This window comes from Lissotriton vulgaris, chromosome 5 (assembly GCF_964263255.1).
Source record: "Lissotriton vulgaris chromosome 5, aLisVul1.2, whole genome shotgun sequence".
NCBI lineage: Eukaryota > Metazoa > Chordata > Amphibia > Caudata > Salamandridae > Lissotriton > Lissotriton vulgaris.
The window spans coordinates 1,940,329,762-1,940,345,232 of NC_141693.1; the positions used below are offsets into that span (position 1 = coordinate 1,940,329,762).

The window sequence follows — 15,471 nt, forward strand, 5'->3', positions numbered from 1 at the left end:
AATGAACATCTCCAGTCATTTTACAGCCTTCTTTGGTCGTCTCCAATACCGGGATCAGGGAACAGCTGAGGGTTTTCTTTTGCAAGAGGAGTTGAGTAACAGCAGATACTTAAGATGGTGGAATGGTGGACATTAGCATTCAGGTTTGAAAGCCAAAGGTGCATAAGAAAGATGAAGGGGCCATGAAACTGTGAAAAGAATTGTTGCATGCAAAGATTACCAATCGTGGGCTTAAGCAGCAACATTGTGTAGGATGATTTATCAAGATCATCTTGTAGTTTAATCATGTCCTGGGCCATAGTCACACGAGAGCCGTGCCCAACATGAATGGGGCCTGGTAAATTGTTAAATTGGATTGAAGGAGATGGTTTCACAGATAGTTCCATCCCTCCCACCCATTCTCAGACAACTGGCTATCTCAGTAATAGCACACCTAAAAAGAAAAATACGCAAAAGGAGGAAGGGTGGCAGACACATAAGTCAGTACTCTGCATGAGGAGGCTCAGCCATAAATTCTTCTGCCACTAAACCTTCAGAATCAGTAGAGGACAGGAAGGGAAAGAGCTCAAGGGTAGTACATGAGACAAAGAACAGCAGCAAATCAATAGAATGTAAGCAACTTCCAAACTGCAGGATGCATAATGCAATGATGGACCCTCGAGCCAATGTGGAACTAGCACTATGCCAAGGAGTGGTAAACCAGAGGCTTGATGGTTCAACAGCACCCAGAACAAGCAGAGAAACAGAGAAGCAGTACTAACAAGGGAACCAGAATTAACAGAAGAGAAACAAGTCAAGAAAGGTGGAGGAGCAGACAGCCAAGTGGCACACTATTTAGTGGCAGAAAAGCCATAGAACTAAGTTACTCACTGCCAGGCACTTATCTATAGAATTGAAGGGTTTAATTTTCAACCCAGAAGTGAAGAACCATCCTGGAAGTGGGCAAATCCCCATCAGTTAGTGGTCTAGGCTTTTCTTCCAATCCTCCATGGCCCACTTATCCATAGTCTCTAACTCCGACCTCTGCCTAGCGAAGGATATGGGGGCATATGTATCAACTGAATTTTTAGCTGTAAACGTTGCGAATCGCAAAAAACAGCTTTTGCGATAAAAAGTTTGCAATTCCAGATGTAAGAGGCACAATCGCATTGCAAAGTAAGAAATTGCAAAAATAGCAATTTCTAACGTTGCGAAAAAATATAATCTGTGAATATCCTTTCGATTTCCAAATTTGCGATTTTCCAGTTTGCGAAAGTCGCAAAAAGGAAATAGCAATTTAAGAAATCGCAAGGAAATGTAACAAAAATTAGCAAATTGCCATTTGGTCAAATTCGCAAATTAAGAAATCGCAATTACCACCAAGTGCATGCAGGTGGTAACCAGGTGCAGGGTATTTAAAGCAGCCCACAATGCAACTGAAACTTCCACATTGGCAGCACTATATATGATAGCAAGGAGGATACGTATTCGGTCTCTTGCACAGAGGAGAATAAGACAGGAACGTATCTTCAGGCTGTGCATCACTTTGTTCCAGCAGACTGAAGAGAACATCCATGAAAAGTACAGGCTGCACCCACAGACCATCTTAGACCTGATTGAGGAGCTGAAACCCTTTTTGGAACACACAACACGCAGGACCCAAACAATTCCCACCCATGTGCAGGCCCTGTGCTCACTGCACCGCCAGGCCTCAGGGAGTTTTCAAGGAGTCATAGCAGTGGTTGGCAGGGTGTCACAAGGTGCCCTGTTGTGCTTTTTCCATTGCTTTCTAGATGCAATTCTACAGAGGCTATCACATCATATATACTTTCCTAGCACCCAACTGGCATTACAGCAAACCAAACTTGACTTTTACCAGATTGCATGTTTCCACACGTCATTGGCTGCATTGATGGGACCCATGTGGCCATCACACCCCCAGCAGCAACTGAATATGTCTACAGAAACCGTAAATGCTACCATTCCCTGAATGTACAGATTGTGTGTAATGCAAAGTATTTCATCAATGACATTGTACCAAAATACCCTGGCAGTACACACAACTCTTTCATCTTCAGACATAGTGGGATACACAGACGTCTGAGTGCTGGAGAGTATGGAGAGGGATGCCTGCTAGGTAAATGAATGGCACACATCCATCCATCCACTACATCTCCTGGGGGGGGGGACTTCGACTTACCTATTGTTTCTATCCCTGCAGGTGACAGTGCCTATGCAGTGCGGGACTTCATACTGACCCTGTACCTGGATCCAGCCAATGCAAGGGAGAGGAGATACAACAGGGCACACAGATCTACGCGCTGTGTCATAGAGCATACGTTTGGAATCCTAAAGAGCCGGTTCAGGTGCCTGCATAAAAGTGGAGGAGCAGTTATTCAACAATGCAATAAGTCTCACCCACAGCATTGACTTTCTCTTGTATTTCCAACCAAATTGTCTTTTTCCTTGCTTCTGGGACTTTCAATGCCTTTTTCCCAAAGAGAAGTTCATGGCTGCAGACCATCTCCTCTATCAGCACCTCATGCTCTTCGTCAGAGAATGTATGCTTTCTCTTCCTCTTTTCACCCTCCTTGCCCTCATGTGGCCTCTGGGACTCCATTTGGGTTCTTTCTGTGCTGTGCTGCCTCCTCACACTCTCCAAACTGCCTCTAACTGTGGCTCAGGCAAACAGGTGCATCAAATCACTCCCACTTCCTGGTTGTGATGTCATCAAGCTGCACCTGTATTGCAGATTCCCGATTTTGCGATTTCTTAATTTGCGGATTTCGAAATTAAGGAATCGCAAATCAATATTCTGAGAATTTTTTGCTATGTTTAGGAAATCGCTAAATATTAGTGATTTTTTAAATACATCCTGTTTTGGGAATATTAAACTGCAAATTGCAAATTCTCGCAATTTGAGATTGGGGATAATGATACATATGCCCCAAAGAGAATGTAACCCAGATCACTCTGTGTCTTGCACTTCCTGCTTCCTACCCAGAGTCCTGATCCGATAAACTAGAAGCAGTTGATGGTGGAATTGTCATCTTTGAAGTAAAGCAACAGAAAGGATAAGTTACTTACCTGTAATCCTAGTTCTCTTCCAGGGGTATCCTCATCAAAGTCATAAACCCTGAATATTCCCGCCCAGGTGCGGGAACCAGGAAATTATAAAAAAATTACATATGGAAACCATATATGTACAACTCTACATATATATACACTAGCAGCCCGTCCCAACGTTGTCTGGGTATGAATTGCTGCTGGCCAGTAGTATATTGTTTTGTAGGATTTCATTTAGATAGCATTTCTTATCTGTGACAGGCCTGTGAAATGCTCCGATTCACAGTGCACTGCTGATGAGTTTTCCTACTTTATTTTTCCTTGCTATATTATATAGCGCAAACTCGACAACATGGCATGAGCACAATTTACCTTACAGAAGAACACATTCATTTGTGGTAGGCACGGGGAGACAAAGCGATTTGCCTGGAATCACAGGATGTTGAGCTGATGCAGAGATTCGAACGTAGCTCCCCAGCTCTAAAGTTCGCAATTCTAGAACTTGTGGCAGGAGTTGTGTCTAAAAATGTATGTCTGTGCTGGCCATCAATGAGAGAGACCTGTGCATTTTTCAAATGGGTGGTGAAAAAATATAAGTATGTTGCTGGAGATGTGGGCCGCCGTGCCACCAATGTACTTACCGGGGAGGGTAAACACCTATTATTCCGCAACTTTCTTTCCACATACCATCACTCCGCATACTTTCTTTACGAAGGTACCATGACTCCGCAATGCCATTATAACGCATGGCATTACATTTTATATGCTTTTATCACGCATACATTTACAACGAAGTTCGTTGTAAATGCATGAATGGTAAAAGCATGTTTTTTTTAATGACTGAATAAGATAAGTATGGGTATGGGTTTTTTCTTGCCTGGCCACATTGGTTCGGAGATGGCCATAGAGTTCAAAAGAGGGTGTGCTTAATGCTCCACATGGATTTTTCAAATATTTTGATTGGTCAATGTGAAGATCAAAGCTCCTTGGACTGCTGCTGGACGATTTTCACCTCCATAAAACGCAATTCCACAAATACTTGCAGCTCCGACATGCTATCTCTCGTCTCCTAAGGGGCCTCACAACTCTTCCAGAGTTTCATCCGCTGGAAGGTCAACTACTCATGGGGGATCTAGGTGCGCATAAAATCCGACAGATTTACCAAACGATCACTACACACTCCACAACCACTTTACACCATACACGGGCAACATGGGAGTCGGATGTTCCCACACTCACGGACGATCATTCGCCTTAGGCGTTGGCCTGTCCCCGGTATTTGGCTGTTTCTACCCGATATAGGTTGATTCAGTTTAAGGACCTTCAAAGGGTACATTACATGTGCTCATGCCTGTATAAAATGGGTATCGTTTCATCCCCTGCGTGTCTCCGTTGTGAGTTGGAGGAGGGATCCTTTCTTCATACTGTATGGAGCTGTGTAGCGCTGCAACACTTCTGGTCAGTTGTACGGTCTTGTTTGGGGCAGGTTTTGGCATGAGATATTCCCACAAACCCTAGGCTGATCCTGCTGCATGGCACCGACGATATGGGGGAAACAGATATAAGCGCCATTTATTGTTTCTGGGACTCACACTTGCCAAATGTGACATTGCTTAACATTGGCAATATACGTACCCGCCCCAGTAAAGGGGTCTGGAAGAGGGTGATGGACAGCTATATGTCGGCCGAGGTTGCGGTCTTTCAGGCACGTGGCTGCCCGCAGAAACATAAGAAGATTTGGGCGCGCTGGGCCACCTACAGATGTATTAACTTGTCAATATTGGGGCCCACGCTATCCAGAGATCCATTAGATAGATTGGTTGTGAGCAATTCACTGGTTTAAGGAAATCGAAGTGTGCATATACTGAGGTATATGTTTTGGGGTGTTTAGGTATTTTAAGGGTTCAGATATAGTTTTGGGTTATGGGGTATAGGGTTGGGTTTAGGGATAGGTATGGGTTTTGGGGTACAGGGGTATTTTTAGTGTTCTGGGTTAGGTTTGGGTTTTGGGGTACAGGGGTATTTTAGGGTTCTGGTGTAGGTTTTGGGGTACAGGGGTATTTTTAGGGTTCAGGGGTAGGTTTGGAGTACAGGGGTATTTTAGGGTTCAGGGCTAGGTTTGGGTTTTGGGGTACAGGGGTATTTTAGGGTTCAGGGGTAGGTTTTGGGGTACAGTGGTATTTTTAGGGTTCAGGGCTAGTTTTGGGTTTTGGGGTACAGGGGTATTTTTAGGGGTCAGGGCTAGGTTTGAGTTTTGAGGTACAGGGGTATTTTTAGGGTTTAGGGATAGGTTTGGGTTTTGGGGTAGAGGGTATATTTATAGGGTTAAGATGGGTTAGTGTTTAAGGGTGTTGGGGTATTTTAAGGAGTATGGGTGGGTTATGATTATGGGGTGCAGGGGTATTTAAAGGGAGCAGGGTGGGATTAGCACACGATATGAGACATGGCATGAAGGGCGGAACGTACCACACGCCCCCAACGTTTGTCACGCCCCCAGCACACGCCTACAGCACAACACAGACACGCCCACAAGGGACTACTTTGCTGGCACGGTTATTTTACCTTTTAAATGTATATGGTGGGTGTCTGCATAGCCTATGTCCTTCTATTGCAACTGCCCTTTCCAACGCTGTATTGGGTGTTGTGATTGGTGCTGTGGTTCCTGAGATTACCCGCCTCAAAGATTTGGGCTCTCTCTTTATTATATTAGTATGGATACATATATCATTTTCCCCCATACTAATGCAGCCCCAAATGGAGGCTAAACAACTGGCACTGTGCCTTTAAGGCAGTCATGACCCCCAGCTTCCCATCATGCCTCAAGGATGACAGTTAGGTCAGTTGTTCTTTGCATAACCCTGAAGATCAGGGCCCAGGGATATCCTTTAACCTTTCAGAAATACTCTCATTTGTCTGGGGAGGTGGGTGGGTTGCTTATGACTGTGATGAGGATACCCCTGGAAGAGAACTTGGATTACAGGTAAGTAACTTATCCTTCTCTTCCAGGGGATCCTCATCAATAGTCATAAGCACTGATTAAAATATCAAGCCCATCAACCACCTGCAGACAAATGAAAAATAGAAAGTTGCAACCTACAACAACCGAAAACTCAGCTGTTGAATAGATTTCTCAAGGAGGCTTGCCCTACTTGAGTGTCTGCTCTAGTATCTAAGTCAAGACAGTAGTGTCTTGTGAATGTGTGTACAGATCTCCAAGTTGCCGCTTTACAGATCTCAGAGAGTGGTAAATCATTGAAGAAAGCAGTTGTGGCAGCTTTTCCTCCTGTGGAGTGAGCTTTGGGAGCGGACAAGAGTGGTTTCCCTGCTAACTGATAAGCTAACCTAATGCAAGAGACATATGGAGATGGACCTTTTCGTGGCTGGGAAACCCATTCTGACTGAACCAAAGTTGAGGAAAAGGTGGTCAGACTTTCTCAAAGACTTCGACCTTTCCAGATAAAACTTCAAAACCCTTTTAAGGTCTAATGAATGTAGCGCCTTCTCCGCTGGAGAGGAGGGATTAGGAAAAAAGGTCGGGAGAGAAATAGTTTGGTTGACGTGAAAACCAGACACCACCTTTGGAAGGAAGGATGGATGTGTTCTAAGCACCACCCTATTGAGATGGAAGATCAGATAGGGCTCTCTACGAGCCGAGGTGATAGCCACCAAGAACACGACCTTCCACGTGAGGTGTTACAAGGTCGCCTTGTGGATAGGCTTAAAGGGTGGACCCATCAGTTTGGACAGTACCAAACTGAATTCTCAAGTTGGCGAAGGGGGCCGAATTGAAGGGTAAACCTTTTTAAGGCCCTGAAGAAAATCCTTCACCAGTTGCAACTGGAAGAAAGAGGGTTGAGAAGGAGAACGCCTATAAGCCGTTATGGCTGTAGGGTGCACCTTAATGGAGGAGAATTTCAAACCTGCTCTGGCTAGGTGAAGCAAATATGGTAAGATTACCTCTTCCTGCCCCCTGGTGGGACTACACTTATTCTGCACACACCATATATAGAAGCGCTTCCATTTGCAAGCATAGGAGTGCCTGGTGGAAGGTCTCCTTGCCTCTTTCAATATGGACATGCAGTCTTGGGGTAGACCTAGATGCCCATACTTGAGGACCTCAGGAGCCATACTGCCAAGTTCAGTGACGGAAGGTTGGGATGATGAATCCTCCTGTACATCTTGGACAGCAGGTCCGGTCTGCACGGCAGCCTCCTGTGTGGCTTCAGTGACATGTGAAGAAGGTCCGGGTACCACCACAGCCTTTGCCATTCCGGAGCATTCAGTATCATTGTGGTGTCCGAGCGTGACAGTTTGGCCACCACTTTCGGGATGAGAGGCAGGAGTGGAAAAGCATACACAAATAACCCTGACCAGTTGATCAAAAGGGCATTCCCCTTCGATCCTGGCCGGTAGTATCTTGAGGCAAAGTCTTGGAATTTTTTGTTTTCCTCGTCTGCGAATGGGTCTATGCTTGGATGGCCCCAAGCTTGGAATATGTCGTCGAGCACTTTGTCGCTGACAACCCAATCCTGCTGCTCTGCGAAGTGACGACTGAGAGGGTCCGTCCGCTTGAGAATTCTGCTCCCGTGGCAGATGAACTGCTGTGATGGATAGCTTCCTCGCCAGCAGCCAGTTCCACAGGGACTGTGTCTCCAATCTCAGAGTCCTCGATCGAGTTCCCCCCTGCTTGTTCAGGTAGTACATTGTGGTGGTATTGCCCCTCTGTACTAGGATGGAACTCGCCTGAATCTAAGGGAGGAACCCCTTGAGAGCCAGATGAACAGCCCTGAGCTCTAGCATGATGATATGGTACAATTGCTCTTTTGAGGACCATAGGCCTTGCATCTGAAGAGAGCCCATGTGGGCTCCCCATCCTTGGAGAGATGTGTCTGTGATGGAGGAGCTTGATGGAATGGAACTCCTTCTTCCAGGTTGACCCTCTTCATCCACCACGGGATTGATACTTTGGTAACATGGGATAGGCAGATCTTGTCTTCCCAGCGAGACGACCTCTGATCCCACCTGTCCTCCAGATACTGCTGAAGAGGCGCATTTTCAATCTGGCATTGGGCACCAGAAAAAATGCAGGATGCCATCGATCTGAGTACAGATGCTATCTGATGCACTGACGACAGGTTGCTTTTCAGAATTTTCCTGCATTTCCGAATGAGGGATAACTGTGTCTTCTCCGAAGGAAACACTTTTCTTTGTTCGGTGTCTATTAGCACTCCCAGATAGTGGATTTTTTGGATTTTTTGGGGGGCTATTGCGTTGACTTTTGTTAGTTCACATGCAGGCCTAGTTTTTGACAGTCGTAGACACTGCTGGAAATGGTTCTTCACCCTCTGGGGAGTAGGGCCTTTGATCAAGCAGTCGTCTAGATAAGGATAGACAAACATGCCCGCTGCTACTACTGGCATTCACTTTGTGAACACCCTGAGAGCTGACTTTAGTCTGAAGGGCAGTACTTTGAATTGATAGTGATATGTTCCAACTACAAATCGCAGATATTGCTGGTTATGTTATGTTAATATTTATTTCTAAAGCGCACGTACACCTGTATGTTTCATGGTGCTGTCTTTAAGGAACACAGAGCACAGTCTCTAAGTGTAAGCTTGCTGGAATAGCCACATTTTCAAAGATTTTCTAAATGTCAGAAGATCCTGGCAGTGTCGGATGGGCGATGGCAGGGAGTTCCAAAAAGTGGCTGCCAGATAATGAAATCAGCTACCTTCTTGCCGCTTCTTCCTGGCTAGAGGGACTTTTGCTAGGCCACGATGGGCAGAGCGCAGTTTGCGTGCTGGTGTATAGTTGGTGATGTTGACTTATCGGTATATGAAAGTAAGCATCCAGCAGATACATCAAACACATCCAATCCCCTTCGTGGAGGTGAGGATATATTTGGTGGAGAGCCAGCATGCAAAATGTTTCTTGTTTGATGGTGTTGTTGAGTGCTCTTAGATCCAAAATGGGTCTGTATTCCGCCTTTTGACCTTTTTTCTTCACCATGAAGTATCTGGAATACACTCCCCGATCTCTCTGCGACCGTGGGACCTTCTCTATGGCTGATTTTTGGAGAAGGATATCCACCTCCCTCTGTAGCAAGTTGATCTGATAACTTGAAGGTGGTACAGGAGGGATTAAGGTAGGGCAACGTCGGAAATGTAGAGATTACCCATTTTGAATCGTAGCCAGCACCCATTGATCTTTCGTGATGTCTAGCCACTCTTGTACATGATTTGTTACACTTCCTCCCACTGGAGTGGTGCACAGTACTGGAGGAAAAGACACTCATTGTTTTGCTCTAGGTTTCGTGGAGGGGGTGGATTGCTGGTTTCCTCCTCTTCCCCTGTTAGATCGACGATTTTGGAATTGTGATCTTTGCTGACCCTGCTGGTTCTGGTTCTTTTGCCAATGAGGGGTTTGAAACCTTTGTTGGAAAGATCGGCGGTCAGTGTTGCGGTAGCGATGGCGGAACTCTTTCTTTTTCTCCAACCCTACCGCCTTCAGGGTATCCAGCTCAATCTTCATCCGTGCCATCTCCTCATCTGTGTGTGGGCCAAACAGCGATGACCCAGAAAATGAAATGGCAGATTAATGATACGGGCTTGCGCCTCTGGCTTCAGAGCTATTAAGCGAAGCCATGACGATCTTCTGGCACAAATTCCTTATGCGTAACAGTGTGCTAAGAGCGTAGCTCCATCGGCCGCTGCACTAGTAACTTGGTTCGCCACCAAGCTGCCCTCTTGTAAGACTTCTTCAAAGTCTTTGCGGTCTTCCTTACGTGACTTCTCTGAGAACCGCTGCAGGGAATCCCATAACGCTCTATCGTACCGTCCTAATATAGCCGATGCACTAGAGACCTTTAGCCTGGGGGAGGAGGTGCCACAAACTTTTCTCCCCCACAAATCCTGCGTTTTGCTCTTCTTGTCTGGTGGGACACTAGACGAGGAGACCACTAAACGTGTTTTTCTGGCAGCCGCTACAATTACCGAATCCGGATCTGACTTTAAGAAATCATGATCTTCTTCTGACGGGCGATATTCCTTAAGAATTCTCGCTGGTGCAGTCTTGAGCATAGCTGACGAGGGAAAAATGTCCATATCTGGTTTCAGCAGCCCCGGCACCAGAGGCAGTAATGGACGAGAGGACATCTTTTGATTCAGTGTTTCGAAAATGACTGAAGAGGTACTTTGGTGAACCGGCATGGGGATGTTTAGCTTGGAAACCCCCCTGGCAAGCACGTCCTGGAAAGTGCCCACGTCATCCACCGGAGAGATCCTCGACGGTGGGCTATCTGTAAGGGTGGGCGAATAGTTTCTCTTTGAGGAGTACATTGAGGAGGTGGAAGGAATTGGTGATCTGTGTCTTCTCCTTTTGCTGCAAGATCCTGACCTCCTCCTAGGAGCTGGTGCAGGGGAAGGAGTACGAGCTCTTCTTCTTGGAGGTGACAAATCTGCATCTTGGGCTAGGCGAGCTAGCGGAGACCTGTGAGCTGGGCTGGGTTCCGTTCTAGACTCCATAGGACGAATACAATCAGCCCAATGATGTAGTGGTTGCAACCATATGGAGGAAAGATGGACAGATGTAGGCCTCTGTGCTCTATCAGGGGGACGAGATGGAGACCGTGTAACTTCCTGGTGAGCTTCTGCAGCATGGTGAAAACCAGAGTGTAAAACCTGGCTACTGGAAGATGAGACAACCCCCTCCGGAGTACGAGAACTGGAGATGGAACGGCGTGAACCTGCTCTCGACGTCGATGAAGGAGACGGAGATAGGCTTGCTGGGACTGACACTGACGGAGACCTCTGTCTCGACGTCGCTTGCAATGCAGATCTTTGTCTTGACGCTGATCTTGAATGCGTGTGTCCCCACGTTGATTGTCTGGACGGAAACCTGTTCCTCGACCTCAACCCCGATCTTCTATCCTTCGACAGAGTGCTACGCCTCAACGTCGACTGCTGCACCAACGGAGGACTGTGCCTCGACGTCGATCTTCTCAATGACGGAGACTCCTGCCTCGACATCGACCGTGCTCTCTTTGACGGGGTACTGTGCCTCGACGTCGAATGATGCCTCGACTGAGACCTTTGCCTCAACGGAGACTGTGCTCGTTTTGATGGAGGGCTGTGTCTCAACGTCGAACACCTTTCCTTCGACGGAGGGCTGTGCCTCGACATCGGCAATGGTACCGACAGAGACTAGTGCCTCGACGTCGAGTGTCTTGCTGGCATTGATGGAGGGGACTGCCTCGACGTCGACAATGGAACATCAGACAATCTGTCTTAACGGCGATCTACGCTGAGACCTCGACGTGGACTTCGGCCTCTAAGTCGAAGATGACTTATGTCTCGGCGTCGATGATCTGTGTCTCGACGTCGATCGTCGCTTAAGAGTCGGCGGTGGAGGATATTTTCTTGACGTCGCACGCTGATCCAATGCCTACAGAGACTTGGTCTTGGAAGTTGAAGAGCGACGCTCCTGCGCCCGGTCCCTCGACGACGATCCCGCCGCCGGAGTCTTCGACGTCAAGCCCGATGCAGAAGGAGAACATACCGGGACTTGCTCCTTGATGTCGACACGCCCTTTTCTTGGTCTTCACAGGCGACCCACCTCTTTCTGAGAGGCAATAACGCCTGTTTGTCTCCCTGTCTTTTAGAGTTCTTTTAGACAGCTTCCTGCAGTAAAGACAGAAGGTTGGGGGGTGAGAATCCGGAAGACAGAGAATACACACCTCAAGTGTGTCTGTCTTGGCCTTCTTCTTACCACAGGCAGGGCAAGGGTCGAATAACGAAGGCATTTCTGACAGAAAAAGAGTACCTCTGCCACAAAAAATGGGTTTACCTGTACTCAGATGTCCAAAGACTTCGAGTGAAGTCAAGAAAACCCCAAGAAATCAGATTATTTTTGACAGGAAAGCCAAAAATGTATAGAGCTGTGAATCCAGGGCCCTGACAGAAGGAGCCGGAAAGAACAACTGACCTAACTTCATCCCTGAGGCATGATGGGAAGCTGAGGGTCATGGCAGCCTTAAAGGCACGGTGCCAGTTTTTGTGGTTGAAAATGCTTTCATTTTCCATGCTATTGTTTGCAATGCAGCCTGTAGGCTAACAATGTCTAAGTATTTGCAAGTCTTTTTCTTTGCTATTTATGAGTGGTTTACTCATTGTAAATGTACAAGTATTTATATAGCACAAATCACTGACCGAGGTCGGTATCTTAGCGCTTGCTTAGGGAACCCATCCTGGTATTCCCCTGTGAGATAACCCCGGCAGGGTATCCACAAGGTGAAAGCCAGGCATCCCGCCGCGAGGTATTGCCCAGAGTCGCAGAGTGTGAACCTGTGAGTCAAGAAGGCACCGGAGCGAGAATTATCGAGTCCGTGGACTTTTTTAGCCCAAGACCCGCCGAGGCGGGGAATTGAACCCTGGTCCAGGGCCAGGGCCGATCTCAGCTTCCGGGTCTGCCGCCTCTAACCCCTGAGCCACACTTCTCCATTAGAAAACAGAGTTCAAGTGCTACTTGCCCTCTTGTGTTTTTATGTATTGGCAAAGACAGTCTTTATGTTTGCAATTACATTGTTTAGCCTGCATTTGTTTGGGAAAAAATGATATTTGTGTGTGTATATATATATATATATATATATATATATATATATATATATATATATATATATATATATATATATATATATATATATATATATATATATGTAGAGCTGTACATATATGGTTTCCATATATCATTTTTTATTATTTCGGGATCCCCGCACATGGGCAGGAATATTCAGTGCTTATGACTATTGATGGGGATCCCCTGGAAGAGAAGTGCATGACGAGACAACAGCCAATGCTTTACATGCACACACAACAGAAGTCAGTTTGACAAATAACGAGGCAGAAGGAAATGTCAACTTTGACATTTTGGATGAACTTTTAGACTTAACAGAAAACAGTAGCATCTTTATAGATGACTTGTTTGTGCATTTCCAATAGAGGTTAGCATAAAAGATTGTTGAGAATGGATTTGATGGTTTTAGCATGTTGGTCAATGTCGTAATCTGAGTCAAAGAAGTGGCTGACCTAAAGTCTGAGGTTCATCCTACTGAAGAGCCAGGGCAAATCAACTGACACGGTTGTTGTGAAGTTTTGCTGAGACAGTGAGACAAACAATCATCTGTTAAGGTTGAACCCCTTATGCAGACAATAATTGCATAAAGTGTGGAGATCATCAATAGAGAAATGTTTGATTCAAATGTCACACAAAAAAAGGACTAGCAGCATCTTCCAATTTTTAAAGTTGATGTTGAAGTGGCCCTTGAAGAGCTTTTCGGATCAAACCTTGAGAGCATTCAATATCACGTGACGTCTGGTTGAAAATGTGACCTGTGCAGTTAAGCTCTGTGCCTGTTCACCTCACCTGCTGGAATTTGGGTCACATAATGAAGTGATATACTAAATGTAATAAATACATAGGTAACAGAATGTTAATGAGTGTATATCTGCAGTGCTATGGAAATAATGACTTCCAGACTAGACCACACCTGACCTTTGGCAGTACTGGTTTGTGTCCATGGGTAGGGTAAACAGCCTTTACACCGCAGTCAAAACACCTCGGTGGCATAACGACGCGTCTTTTACAACGCAAGTCGTTACCACGACTTGCGCTGGAGGGCGCTCTAGACTAAGGAATAGTAGATTTACTATTCCAACACCTTCCCTACTGTATGTAGGCTGGAGTTGGAATAGTAAATCCTACTATTCCTAAGTCCAGCACCCTACAGCGCAGTTGTAAAAGATGCGTTGTGATGTACCGCGATCTATTGGATCTCGTTGTAACATCATACAACCAAGGGTAGGGAGATGAAAAGTGGTCTGACCATTGATTACATTGTATATTTTTGGGTTTTCACTTACTCGTCGCGGCCTTCATGAATCACCAGCTTCTCTTCCTCGAGTGAAAATTCTAGCCATGGATTTTTTCCTTCAAACATTACTTCGGGGTAGTAGCTGGCCCTTGCCACCATGTGCCATTTGCCAGAAATCTACGAAATAGAAGAGAACCTGAAAAGTATGCATCTAGAGACGTAGGATCTTACATAACCATTTGAACAGGTGAAAGACTTACTATCAGTGGAGATGACCAGGAAATGAAGGTAGTTTCAATGGTTCGGAGACTTTCTGAACTAGGGCTAGACTAGTACAGGGATAAGCAGCCTTTGATGTGTAGTGTTAGTGGTGCTTAGTGGAAAGACATAGGGCATACGGCAGAGGGCTAGAGTCTTTCTTTTCTAGAAATACACTAAAAGAGATAAGAAGAGGATTACAGAACTTGCCACACCCAGGACAGGAGCAGCTCAATGGAATGATATGGGGGAACAAAATGTAATGATTCTAGTACAGGATTGGTTCAGTGGAATGACACATGTAGACAGGATACAATAACTCCAGGTCATGGTTAGCTCAGTGGAATGACATGTGGGTGCAGAATTTGATAACTCTAGGACAGGATTGGCTCAGTGGAATGACGCATGCGTGTGCATGTTGTCACGTCTAGGATGGAATCAGCTCAGAGAAAGGACTCTTAGCTGTAGTACTATCTAGGACTGGATGACTTGGGTGTTGGCACACAGAACAATTATTACATGTAATGGGGTGACACTGTAACCCTCAGAACCTGGGTGGGTAATAGAAAAAATAATAATGGCTCTGTCGGACGGAAATACACAATGTTTTAGTATTTCAATGGTATTTTTTGCATACTTCGTTCCTAACCAGGATACAAAGATACATGTACTTTTACTAATACAAACAAACACACTGACCACGAAGTAAAAAATAAAAAATTAAGGTAAATTTTTACTCATAAACTTGCATCTCTCGAATTTGAAAAACAAAATATTTCAATTGCTGTCCCTAAAACATACTTAAAACATATATGACACATACATTTTGTGCGTAGAAATAATACACAATTAAAACAACAAGTAAAATTGTTACTTCATATACTTATTGGAAATGACAACTATATATACAATAATTCTGTAGGTACATCGATTTAATCTTGGATCCTACAAGGTTTTGAATAGTCGGTTCGTGTCAAAAGGGATTGCGTCGACGTTTCGACCCTGGGGAGCGATGCGGTGATTTACCGCATCAAAGGCGGGTCTTCATCAGGACTGTGTATATGTAGGACAGCCTCTTGCAGACCTAGCTCCGCTTGGAGTCCAGGGCCCTTATTTATGAGGCCTTGCGTCAGTTTTGCGCCGCCGGTGCGTCACTTTTTGTGACGCACCAGCGGCGTACAAAATGCGCCTTGTTGCGCTATATTTAAAAAGTGACGCATCTAGGTAGATGCGTCACTTTTTAAACCCCTGCGCCACATTATACCTGCGTCAGGTATAATGTATGCAGAGGGGGCGTTCCC

At 45.7% G+C, this 15,471-nt stretch overlaps 1 protein-coding gene across 1 annotated transcript in view; it reads right to left on the reverse strand.

The window, feature by feature from the left end:
- Positions 1-15,471, reverse strand: part of LOC147717812 (uncharacterized) — a 363,057-nt gene that overhangs the window by 192,738 nt on the left and 154,848 nt on the right. The window contains exon 7 of the mRNA XM_086924599.1: positions 13,962-14,089. Coding sequence (XP_086780725.1) covers positions 13,962-14,089 — 128 coding nt within the window. The remainder of the gene's footprint in view (positions 1-13,961; positions 14,090-15,471) is intronic.